This window comes from Schistocerca gregaria, chromosome 1 (genome assembly GCF_023897955.1).
Source record: "Schistocerca gregaria isolate iqSchGreg1 chromosome 1, iqSchGreg1.2, whole genome shotgun sequence".
In the NCBI taxonomy this organism is placed as follows: domain Eukaryota; kingdom Metazoa; phylum Arthropoda; class Insecta; order Orthoptera; family Acrididae; genus Schistocerca; species Schistocerca gregaria.
The window spans coordinates 728567552-728580386 of NC_064920.1; the positions used below are offsets into that span (position 1 = coordinate 728567552).

Genomic DNA, 12835 nt, shown 5'->3' on the forward strand with positions numbered 1-12835 from the left:
TTATTCTCATTGTCAAGTGCAGTATTTACATATGTATTTTTTTGGGATGTTACACAAACAAACAGCAGTTTTTATTAGATAATGAACATGTCCCTGAAAGTCTTTTGGTGCCTGTTATCTACATATATGATACATAATGTGCAAGGGGGTATCCTATATGTAAATTTTACAGTATAAAACATTATTTCCTAAAATTTACATTTTCCTGCATTTAACACCATTTTTAGAAGTCCCTTGAAAAGCTTAAACAGGAGGGGGAAGAGGGGGTTTCATTGTATTTCGAAAATGTGCAACTACCACTGAAGAGCGCATGATACTTATTAGACAGTGCCATGTCAATGTCTATGATATGAGGGCAAAACTCTGACTTGCAGATTTTTTTGTTTGTAGCCTTTTTTCTCTCCACGCAGATATAGCACAATAAATGAAAAATTTTTCAGTGGAGGCTCATCAATCTGTTTACTTCCCAAGATTTTGAGCAAGATGAATGCAGGAAAATGTAAAAGCAGTGTACGAAGGTACAGTCCTCTCCCTGGAATACATGCAGGAAAAATTACATAAGGAATGGTAATTATCTACAATTCTCCTCTGTAGGACAATCAGTGTCTTGAAATGTTATTTTAATATAATAAAGTAAGAGAATGAAGGGAATTTATGAACGGCCTATGTGGTAATACTTTGGTTCAATTTTAATAACTAGATTAGTGGTGAATGTAACAGTTACATTGCTAGTAGTATTACAGTTAAAAGGACAATTATCTGAGGAATTGTAGCATATCTTAAGTTATGTAATTGTTTAATACCTAACACTGAAACATTCAGTTTCAAATAAAAAGTCATTACAACATGCATTCTTCTAGATCACCTACTGATGAACTAAAATGTATTTCTCACCTCTCCTGTAAGGCATCATCAAAATCATCATCATCTCCATCATCCAGCTGTGTCCAGCTCTTAAGTTCATGTCTTGACAAGGACGCAATTTTCTTCTCTGTGAAGTGGAGAAAACATCTTTTCATAGAAGCTTTAACTGCATAATAATTTTATTTGAATTTATATTTAATCTGCTACACTGTCAACATTGAACTCTAATACCCATGCTTTCAACCATTCAGGTACTTATTTTTCTTCCTTCTTTTCTCTTCTCCCTTCCTTCCATCTTGGTGTTTTGCCAGGAAATATAGCCAACATCATGCAGCCATTATTACAGATTTTTTTAGCAAATACAGTCACTTGCTTTGTTGCTAACATGTTTAAGAAAATATATATAGTGGGAAAATTAGATCCCAATGTTACGCCGAGGCCATTAGCAATAGACGACAAATATTGATCAGGTCAGAAGCAGGCAATGATTCAGTTGAGACCTTTATTACAGAAATATCACAACACTCACCGGAAACAATTCGGGAAGACAATAACCAACTTATATCTGGATGGCTGAAAAAGAATCTGAACCCAGTTCCTCCAAAATATGCATCTACAGTATTGTTTCAGTATGTTCAAGTGAGACTAATATGGGGAAGGAAATTGGTCACGAATCTCTTTAGGGAATCACTCGACCAGTCTGCTCTACTGCGTTAGAGATCATATGGATAAATATCAGGATGGGAAGTTTTGAATGCTGCTACTGTTCAATATAAATCCAGTTCTTTATTTGTGCATCTTGCTCAATAACAATAATTGAAGGCACATCTTTCCACTCATTATCATACTTGTTCTTCCATCATTTATTACAGATAGTAATACGTGCAAGAAAAATTATGAAAGGAATGATCATTATTTACATTTCTGCTTTGTAGCAAAAACAGAGACCTGAACTGCTGTATTACAAGAAGAAATTGCCCGAATAAAGCAAATTTATAAACAGCTACCTACATACATGGAATTACTCTGCAATGAGAAATAAACAGCTTTCAGATTTTGGTGGATATGTTGTAGTGCTAGTTCCCACCTGCCATTTTCTCAGAAATTGTAATTACGGGAAGTATCCAGATGGTATGTGTGGTGAAACAGGCATCAAGATCATGATCGACACGTTGTAGAGCATGCTCTGCAACTGGATACTGTGTGTTTCTAGTATACACCTTCTGCTTATACCCATTCATACTAATTGATAATTTGGTGGTAGTCACGCTGATGTAAAAGGCCAAACGGTGTTTACATAACAGCTGGTACATGACATATCATTTCATAGATGGCTCTCCTTTTGATAGTATATGTTTTGCCAGTTATAGGGCTGGTATACATAGTGGCAGGAGACTGCATATGGCAAGTCCTGCAGGGGGGACAGACACACGGGTAGGAGCCATAGCTAAGGGAGATGCGTGCAGATGGAGCATAGGGTCTGACTAGAATTATGCGGAGATTGGAAAGGTGATGAAAAGTTATTCTACAGTGCGTTTAAAATTAGTTACGACTTTTGACAGTTAGTGTGGAATGAGAGGAGGGAAGCAAGTTGCCAGTGCGAGCTGGGTGCATCGGCAGCTGGCTGCGTGAACAGCAAGCCGCACAAGCTGGCCCATCTGTGATCTTTCTCAAATGACTGTAAATAAACTATCAGCTAAATACATCTCACATCGCAGCTTCATGGTGAACTGCATATCATTACGTTAATGTTCATAGTTTTTGTGATATTTCAATATTACTGCAAGAAATTCGTAAGGTTTACAGTGAAAAATAAGGAGCGCTATGAATTTGCATTTCGTGCATGTTAGGTCGTATGTTGCCTCATATAAAATGTAGAAACATACTGAATTATTATTTAAACTTGAAGGGATCTGTCTGCAGTCTCGAGAAATGGAATGTAAGTAAACCACTCCGTCATGAAAGCACACACCAGTGAAAAATTCAGAAAGAAACAATTATGAATCCCACTTATCAAATAAACCATTCAATATATCGAAACGAGATTTTGGCAAATGATAGCACACAAAGAGCACAGTATTTTGCTATATAATTAAAATGAGAAACTTTCATATCTGTCACAATAATCAAGCAATTACTGATTTTTTCAGTGAAATAATGTAATTTTAAGGACCATCGATAGCTGGTGAAATGAGAACAGCTGTGGGTTTTGTGACAACATAAGTAAAGTCAAGCATTTATTTTATTCTGAGAATGGGCTGTTTCATGAACTACTGACCTGACTTTCCCTCAGTTACTAGTTTAATAACATATTATTTCATCATTCTGTCGCAATTTCAACTGTGTTAGAATATTAATGAGATGTGTATTAGTAAACAACACACTCTTTTGAGAAAAGAAGCAGATTTTAACATGGCAACAAGAGAAGTTACGTATAACTCAAAATTCGACATAGGCCTTCGGGAAACCATCTCTCCTCAACTCTATGACAACTTGAGACCTGTCCTGTGGTGCAACACTTGCAATGGCTTCTTTTTTTCAGCATTTTATTCTCACTGAGCATATTCTCAGCCGGATTTAAATTAGTGTGATACGGATGAAACCTGACTGAACTATGCCCTTCAACGTCAGCCAGTTTGTCGACCTGGTACTGTGGAAGTTCCATTAACTTCACCTTATACATGCTATGTTCAACTTTATCCAGTGGAACACTTCTTTGTACCCAGAGCAAAATATATGCTTTCATCCACTGAATTGTTGTAGCTTTATCCATCACAACAGATTGGTATGGTGCAATGTTAATTAATATTGTCGAATTCTGAGGAACATTTTGTGGCAGGTTGGATGTGATTACCTGGGAAATGTGGTTTTGAACTCGTTGGGGGCGTAATTACATCTAGTGAAGGCTGAGATGAGAATGATGGTGTATTGCTGCAAAGAGTATGTACCTAAACAAATATGCCTTAAATGCTAAGGCTGTATGGGAGATAATGTTTGATATGGAAAGGTTGGCAACTGTCAAAATGTAAGTACTGTTGTCTGTTGGTAGGTTTAATGTGGACAGAAGTGTGTAAATGACCTTTGGTGAGAATGAAAGCAACATCAAGAAAAGTGACATGGGATTCAGAAAAGGACCATATGAAATTTAATTGGGAAAATAATAGTTAGAGATTCCAAAATTTGAAGAGGTCAGTCTCACCATGAGTCCATATGGCAAAGATATCAATTTATCTAAACTAAACCAGGGGCCAAAAAGGCTTATGGATCCCACAAAAGCCCATCCAGGCACCCCGAAAAAAGACTGGCATAGGAAGGCACCAGACTGGTTCCAATGGCCATAGCCCTGATCTGTTTGTGTGTTTGCCCCTCAAAGGTGAAGTAGTTGTTGGTAAGTACAAAGCTGATTAAGGTGAGTAGAAACAATGTCATAGTTTTGGAATCAGGTGGGCACTGACTGAGGAAATGTTCAGCAGCAGGCAGACCATGTACATAGGGGCATTGGTATAGAGGGAGGAGAATCAATGGTGACAAGCAAGATGTGTGGTGGGAGTAGGATGGGCACGGATTTTAAATGATCTACGAAATGACTGGTATCTTTGATAAAGGAGGGAAGTATTTGTAATATGGGTTGGAGGTGCTGATCAACTAATGCAGGTATACGTTTGGTGGGTGCTCTGAAGCCAGCAACTATAGAACAATCAGGATGATTGCGTTTGTGGATCTTAGGAAGAAGGAAAAATGTGGGGGTGCATGTTTTGGGTGGGGTAAGAAATTCAATAACATGTCCTGAGTTTTCATCACCCACCTGGCCTTAATTTACGTTAATTTCTTCCATCTCAGCATTTCTTCACATCTTACCCATCTACTTTTTACCACCTCTCCCTCTCCCACCTCCACTTATGTACAACACACTTAGCTTTCAACTCTTATTAACTCATGCATGATGTTTAAGCAGTAATCTCTGGGTTACATATTACCCTATCTTCCACCTTTATGCTCTCAGGTTTTCGAATCTCATCCAATGCAGTCCACAGCAATCTCATCCGGTCCAGCAAGTCTCCCCTGAACCACAGTTTTGGGTGACTTTCCCGAAATCTACCCCTTTTCCTAGAGCTCTACTGTCCTTTTCCTTCACCCCTCTCCCTTCCCCTTCAACCTTTCTGCCTGGAAAGGAGCCACTGCCTGTGAAAGATTGCCTAATTAGAACCTTCTTTTATGTGCGTGTTCTGCCGCTGCTTGGTCAGAAGATTTTTTATCTATCCAATTAAATTAAACTATTGGATGTGTTTCATATGAAAATACATGTGGTTTTGCAGGCATTGTCTGAAAACAGGTACTGTAGAAGTATTGTGAAGATCGATGCAGCTGCCTGTCCCAAGAAGAAGATCGGCTAAGGTGTTCATTACAATGAATATCTTGAGTTAAGTGTCAAAGAACAACATCTCTCAAAAGAAACATGTTCTGCTTGTTGCAATTTCAATGATGTTTGAACTGTCACTATAAAATTTAGCCAGAGAGCAGTGCAATATCCTGTTTATAAGTAACAGAAATCAAATGCCTATTCAACATGCGTCATTTAGTATTTCCTATGCTCCCTGTAAATGATTCTGTCTCAATGTTCATATAATATCTTTCATTCTACCAGTCTTTGTATCCCAGTACTGATGCATTTGAGCTACTGCTCTTATTTTGGTGACTATGTTGAAGGGAAGATAATAATTTTACTTACTCTCACTAGTACATTTTGGTGGTCAATTTGCATCAATGAAACTTTCACATAGGTTTTACAGATTTTCTCAATGTGTATGGAAAGAAATTTTATTGGCCAAATCATAAGAACTGTTTTGTAAATTCTTAGAGTTATGTGGAGAAGGGGACTGAAATTAATCACTAACAACAAACAATGCAAAGATAAATCAGTTTTGGTCGTTGCCCCAGAATTTAAAAAAAATCAATCTTTTCTTTTGTACTGGCAAATAATACACAACTGAAAAGTTTGCATCTCAAAAGCATATCTTTTTAATTATATACAACATTGTGCTGAACATACAAAATGTATAACTTATGTCAAATTTAGTATTAACATAAAATAAATACACTGAGTGATTGATAATTTCATATCTTTAATGAAGATATCAAACTTTCACCACTGCGAACTTCTCATTCCCATGTTTAAGTTTCATACCACATTCTTAATGTATTCTTATTTGTGGAATGAAAACTTCCAGATTTATCAATACGCTGCTTTATATATCCTTTACGGTCAAACTACCTAACATAGAAGAGGTAACTCTCAATTTTTATGTAATTTGTATTGACTGCTGTGCTCAACTATAGAGAAAATGCTATGCCTGCTCATAGACTGAGATGTTACTGTTTGACATATAATCACAAGGATATGACCACATCCATTGTACGTAAACACCTATGTATATCTATGCAAATATGCTATTACATCTAGTTTGCCTGTATAGATTTTTATTGTTTAATTTGGTCAACACAACAGTGCAGCATAAATAATTTATTCTAACTGAACAGGTCATGTGGAAATACTTCATCTCCCATCAATTTTACATGATCATCGTGACAAATTTCAAGGACGTGTTCGAAAATTTGTTTTGGGAATACATACAACAGCAGAAAATCATCTTAACATTAAAATTATTGAGAAATTATTTACATGTTAATTTACAAAATTCCTTCACTTATTCGACATGAACTACTCCCACTAGAAATGTAAAATGGAAAAAATGTATTAAATATGTCAGTACAGTATCAAAACTCCTCACAGAATGGAAATAATTTAATGAGTAGAGGTAATAACTCACTGCATAGTAGAGCCACTGAGTTGTTGAAAGGCACATAAATAAGACAGAGAGCTTTGCTAGTATTTGGATGAATCCTTTTTCAGAACTGTATGGCTACACTGTTCTGATTAACTATATTGTGATATATTTTAACTAATTAATGGAAAATCTCATATAAAGATGTGGAACAATTACTAACAAAGAGATAGAGGGGCTGGCCAGTACTTACCTCAGCTCAGTACAGTCGATAGAAACACAAAAAACAACCAAAAATTTAAGTTCCTAGCTTTCGGAATAAATGTTCCTTCATCAGGGAGGAGAGAGGGGAAAGAAAGGGAAGAAGGGAAAGTGGATTTAGTTACTCACAACCCAGGTTATGAAGCAACAGGGAAAGGAAAACAGGGAAGGTAGCAAGGATGGAGGCATGGTTATCAGAGGGAAGCCAAAGATATTCTACTGTAGGTACTGTGCCAGCTTCAAACCAAAGAGGATGCATACAGAAGTAAAGAGGTGTATAGTATAAAGATGTAGGATGGAAAGATGCATGAATGGCTAAAGAGGAAAGGGAAAGAGGAGAAGACTGAAAAGTAAATGGGAGTGAGGTTGTTTAACGTAGGTTCAGTCCAGGGGGATGGCGGGATGAAAGGATGTGCTGGAGTGCAAGTTCCCATCTCCGCAGTTCAGAGGGACTGGTGTTGGGTGGGAGAAGCCAAATGGCACATACAGTGTAGCAGGTTCCTAGGTCCCTTGAATTATGCTGGAGGGCATGCTCTGCTACTGGGTATTGGACATCTCCTAGGCGGACAGTTCGTCTGTGTCCGTTCATGCGCTCAGCCAGTTTAGTTGTTGTCATACCAATGTAAAAGGCTGTGCAGTGCAGGCATGTCAGCTGATAAATGACATGTGTAGTTTCACATGTGGCCCTGCCTTGAATTGTGTCTGTTTTACCAGTAGCGGGGCTAGAGTAGGTCCCTCACAAGGCCTCACAACGGCTTCCATAGACTTACTCCCTCCACCCGAGCCACGTACCCCTACCTTCTACCTATTACCCAAAATCCACAAAGAGAACCATCCTGGCCGTCCGATTGTAGCAGGCTTCAAAGCCCCAACAGAACGTATCTCAGCTTTGGTAGACCAACACCTCCAACCTATCACCCACAGACTCCCATCCTACATCAAGGACACAAACCACTTCCTAGAACGCCTCAAATCCATTCCCACTCCTCTCCCACCTGAAACCTTTCTTGTCACCATAGATGCTACATCCCTTTACACAAACATCCTACACACCCATAGTCTCTCTGCCCTTTAGCACTACCTCTCCCAACGCCCACTCGAAGATCTTCCAAAAACCTCGTTCCTTATCACACTTACCAACTTCATCCTCACCCATAATTACTTCACTTTTGAAGGCCAGACCTACAAACAAATCAGGGGAACTGCCATGGGAACCAGGATGGCTCCGTCCTATGACAACCTCTTCGTGGGCCGCATGGAGGAGGCTTTCCTGAAGACCCAACAGCTGCTTCCCCTGGCCTGGTATAGGTTTATAGATGACATCTTTGTGGTCTGGACTCATGGTGAAGAAACACTCCTTAATTTCCTCCATAACCTCAACTCCTTTTCGAATCTGAATTTCACCTGGTACTTCTCCATAACCCAATCCACCTTCCTGGATGTTGACCTTCATCTTGTTGAAGCTCACATCCACACCTCTGTCCATATCAAACCCACCAACAAACAACAGTACCTTCACTTTGATAGCTGCCATCCATTCCACATCAAACGCTCCCTTCCCTACAGCCTAGGTATTCGTGGCAAACGTATCTGCTCCAGTGATGAATCCCTCAACAATTACACCAATAACCTGACCAGTGCTTTCCTCTCCCGCAACTATCCTGCAGACCTTGTCCACAAACAGATCTCCCGAGCAATACATTCCTCCCCGTCCAACAACAATATTCCTACCCTCAGACCACACAGAAGTATCCCCCTTGTCACCCAATATTATCCTGGCCTCGAATACATCAATAAATTACTCCGCCAGGGATATGACTTTCTCAAGTCAACCCCTGAAATGAGATCATCCCTTGACAAAATTCTCCCCACACCACCCAGAGTTGCCTTTCGTCGTCCCCCAACCTCCGTAACATCCTTGTTAAACCCTACAATATTCCCAGACTACCTTCTCTACCCAGCGGTTCCCACCCCTGTAACCGAGCCCGCTGCAAAACCTGCCCCATGCTTCCCCCCACAACCACCTACTGCAGCCCCACTACTGGTAAAACATACACAATTCAAGGCAGGGCCACGTGTGAAACTACACATGTCATTTATCAGCTGACATGCCTGCACTGCACAGCCTTTTACATTGGTATGACAACAACTAAACTGGCTGAGCGCATGAACGGACACAGACGAACTGTCCGCCTAGGAGATGTCCAATACCCAGTAGCGGAGCATGCCCTCCAGCATAATTCGAGGGACCTAGGAACCTGCTACACCATATGTGCCATTTGGCTTCTCCCACCCAACACCAGTCCCTCTGAACTGCGGAGATGGGAACTTGCACTCCAGCACATCCTTTCATCCCGCCATCCCCCTAGACTGAACCTACGTTAAACAACCTCACTCCCATTCACTTTTCAGTCTTCTCCTCTTTCCCTTTCCTCTTTAGCCATTCATGCATCTTTTCATCCTACATCTTTATACTATACACCTCTTTACTTCTGTATGCATCCTCTTTGGTTTGAAGCTGGCACAGTACCTACAGTAGAATATCTTTGGCTTCCCTCTGACAACCATGCCTCCATCCTTGCTACCTTCCCTGTTTTCCTTTCCCTGTTGCTTCATAACCTGGGTTGTGAGTAACTAAATCCACTTTCCCTTCTTCCCTTTCTTTCCCCTCTCTCCTCCCTGATGAAGGAACATTTATTCCGAAAGCTAGGAACTTAAATTTTTGGTTGTTTTTTGTGTTTCTATCGGCTGTACTGAGCTGAGGTAAGTACTGGCCAGCCCCTCTATCTCTTTGTTAGTAATTGTGATATATTTTGTAGCTTTAATTTGTAGGCACATGAATGGAGCTTCATTATTTAAGCAGTAATGACAGCTGCTTGTCTACTGATAATGTACAAAAACAATGATGAGAAATTAGTAAATGTCTATATCTATTATTCAACAAAAATGATGATTAACTTATGATCACAGTACCTTCTTCTTGTTTCATTCGCTCTACCTCATCCTGGCTCAGGAAACTAAAGACCTTCTCTGTAAAAAAGTAAAAAAGAAAAGAATAAATCTGTTAGTTTTAGTACAATTCATGTTTAATGAAAACAAATACAGCAGAAGACATTGTAAGGAAAGAAGAAAGGCAAGCAGAATAGAATTAACTTCTCATAAATGATTAGGCCATTTAAGACAGAGTACTGGCTCAGGAAAGGTGTGACATGCCAAAGTAGGCTGAGTATTGTCACAAGAAAGACCATGACACCACACTCAATTGCAGGTCAATAGTAAGTGATTAATTTTTTGCCAGTTAATTATATGTTTATGTATTTTTGTTTCATATGTTAACCTCAGAACTAAAGCTGTGCTACACATGTGATTAGAGGAGGAGAAAGCAGCTCAAAGGAAGAAGCTTATGAGCAATAGCATAGCAGAAAATCATTCTATCAGGAGATGCAAGGGCAGCCACTCATTAAAAACTAAGCTATTGTTAATATCACTAAGAACACCACACTTTTGTTGATGGTAAATGGTTCTGTAGCATTATAGTATGATATTAGCACCAGTGAAGTACAATTTTGGTATGGAAATGATCAGAGTTGAATTGAGATACTGATCCCTACCTGACTGAAAAGTAGAACTGTGCAGGTGGGAACTCTGCCAACAACATATCATCCATTCCCGTAACCCCCCCCCCCCCCCCCCCCCCACACAGCCTAAACCTTTGCTAACCCTGCCTTCCACCTATCTATCCCCTTTCCTGCTCCCACTTCACCACTTCAGTACTATGCACATCTATCCTGACGACACACCTACAAGTTATTTCCCCTTCTCTACTTCTCTCCCCTCACTGCCCCCTTACATCAGGCTTCCCGCATACCCTGCTATCCCTCTTCCTCTCCCTCCCTGCCACATGCCTCCTCCTTAATACCATCACTCAGGCCTCAATCAGTGTAAGACACTTTAAAATATAATAGAAATTTGATGCCATAATATTCCAGTAACTTTTGGCTAAAATCAAGAATCCCTTACAGCTAACATACTTCCTTTGGCAAATCCTGCTTTAAGTTGCAAAACAGACATCACTGAACAAGCACTGGAAATGAGAATTAAGCTGTAGGTTGATGTATCACTTGGTACAATCTTTCTTGCTACTGTGCATTTACTAACAAACTACCATCCTTTATGCTCATCACATTAGACTATAAATTCCATACTTCCATGACTTACTCTGTTCGAGGCGCACACAGCACAGAAATTACCACGGCTCACTTTTAACGATGAACAAATTAATCAAACACACTGCACAGTATCTTCTTTGATTCAATATTCTATATATTCTTTTGCGGGCAGACAACTTAAAATAATCATAATGGCATGTGTAAACATGGCATAAATTTTGTGCCAAAAATACACTTCTTGGAAGTCACACAGTGAAATGAGGGCCTTCATATTGTCACAATGGCAGCTGAAGCTTCCTATCAGTATCTGTATTTTATCTAACACTAAAACATTTGAATACATGAATTCATCCTTAGTCTCTATTACAGCATGTGCTCCCATTCAAGTTATTAATTCTAGATTTTAAATGGAAGATGTGAAAGAGGGCATAATCTAATGTTGTTGTTGTCGTTGTCGTTGTTGTTGTTGTTGTTGTTGTTGTTGTTAGTCTTCAGTCCTGAGACGGATTTGATGCAGCTCTCCATGCTACCCTATCCTGTGCATGCTTCTTCATCTCCCAGTACTTACTGCAACCTACATCCTTCTGAATCTGCTTAGTGTATTCATCTCTTGGTCTCCCTCTACGATTTTTACCCTCCACACTGCCCTCCAATGCTAAATTTGTGATCCCTTGAAGCCTCAGAACATGTCCTACTAACCGGTCCCTTCTTTTTGCTAAGTTGTGCCACAAACTCCTCTTCTCACCAATTCTATTCAATACCTTCTCATTAGTTACGCGATCTATCCACCTAATCTTCAGCCATCTTCTGTAGCACCACATTTCGAAAGCTTCTTCTCTCTTCTTGTTCAAACTATTTATTGTCCATGTTTCACTTCAATACATGGCTACACTCCATACAAATACTTTCAGAAACGACTTCCTGAGACTTAAATCTATGCTCGATGTTAACAAATTTCTCTTCTTCAAAAACACTTTCCTTCCCATTGCCAGTCTATATTTTATATCTTCCCTACTTCGACCATCATCAGTTATTTTGCTCCCCAATTAGCAAAACTCCTTTACAATTTTAAGTGCCTCATTTCCTAATGTAATTCCCTCAGCATCACCTGACTTAATTTGACTACATTCCATTATCCTCGTTTTGCTTTTGTTGATGTTCATCTTATATCTTCCTTTCAAGACACTGTCCATTCCATTCAACTGCTCTTCCAAGTCATTTGCCGTCTCTGACAGAATTACAATGTCATCAGCGAACCTCAAAGGTTTTATTTCTTCTCCATGGATTTTAATACCTACTCCAAATTTTTCTTGTGTTTCCTTTATTGCTTGCTCAATATACAGATTGGATAACATCAGGGAGAGGCTACAACCTTGTCTCACTCCCTTCCCAACCACTGCTTCTCTTCCATGTTCCTCGACTCTTGTAACTGCCATCTGGTTTCTGTACAAATTGTAAATAGCCTTTCGCTCCCTGTATTTTACCCCTGCCACCTTCAGAATTTGAAAGAGAGTATTCCAGTCAACATTGTCAAAAGCTTTCCCTAAGTCTACAAATGCTAGAAACGTAGGTTTGCTTTTCCTTAATCTTTCTTCTAAGATAAGTTGTGAGGTCAGTATTGCCTCATGTCTTCCAATACTTCTATGGAATCCAAATTGATCTTCCCCGAGGTCGGCTTCTACCAGTTTTTCCAGTCGTCTGAAAAGAATTCGTCTTAGTATTATGCAGCCGTGACTTATTAAACTGATAGTTCAGTAA

General features: G+C 39.5%; 1 protein-coding gene across 24 annotated transcripts in view; it reads right to left on the bottom strand.

Annotated features, from left to right (window-relative positions):
- Positions 1-12835, bottom strand: part of LOC126266876 (protein lap4) — a 528757-nt gene that overhangs the window by 49432 nt on the left and 466490 nt on the right. For all 24 annotated transcript variants that reach the window (XM_049971620.1, XM_049971569.1, XM_049971528.1 and 21 more), the window contains 2 exons: positions 9882-9938; positions 895-991 (listed from right to left, as the gene is read on the bottom strand). In XM_049971620.1, the coding sequence (XP_049827577.1) occupies positions 895-991; positions 9882-9938 (154 nt within the window). The remainder of the gene's footprint in view (positions 1-894; positions 992-9881; positions 9939-12835) is intronic.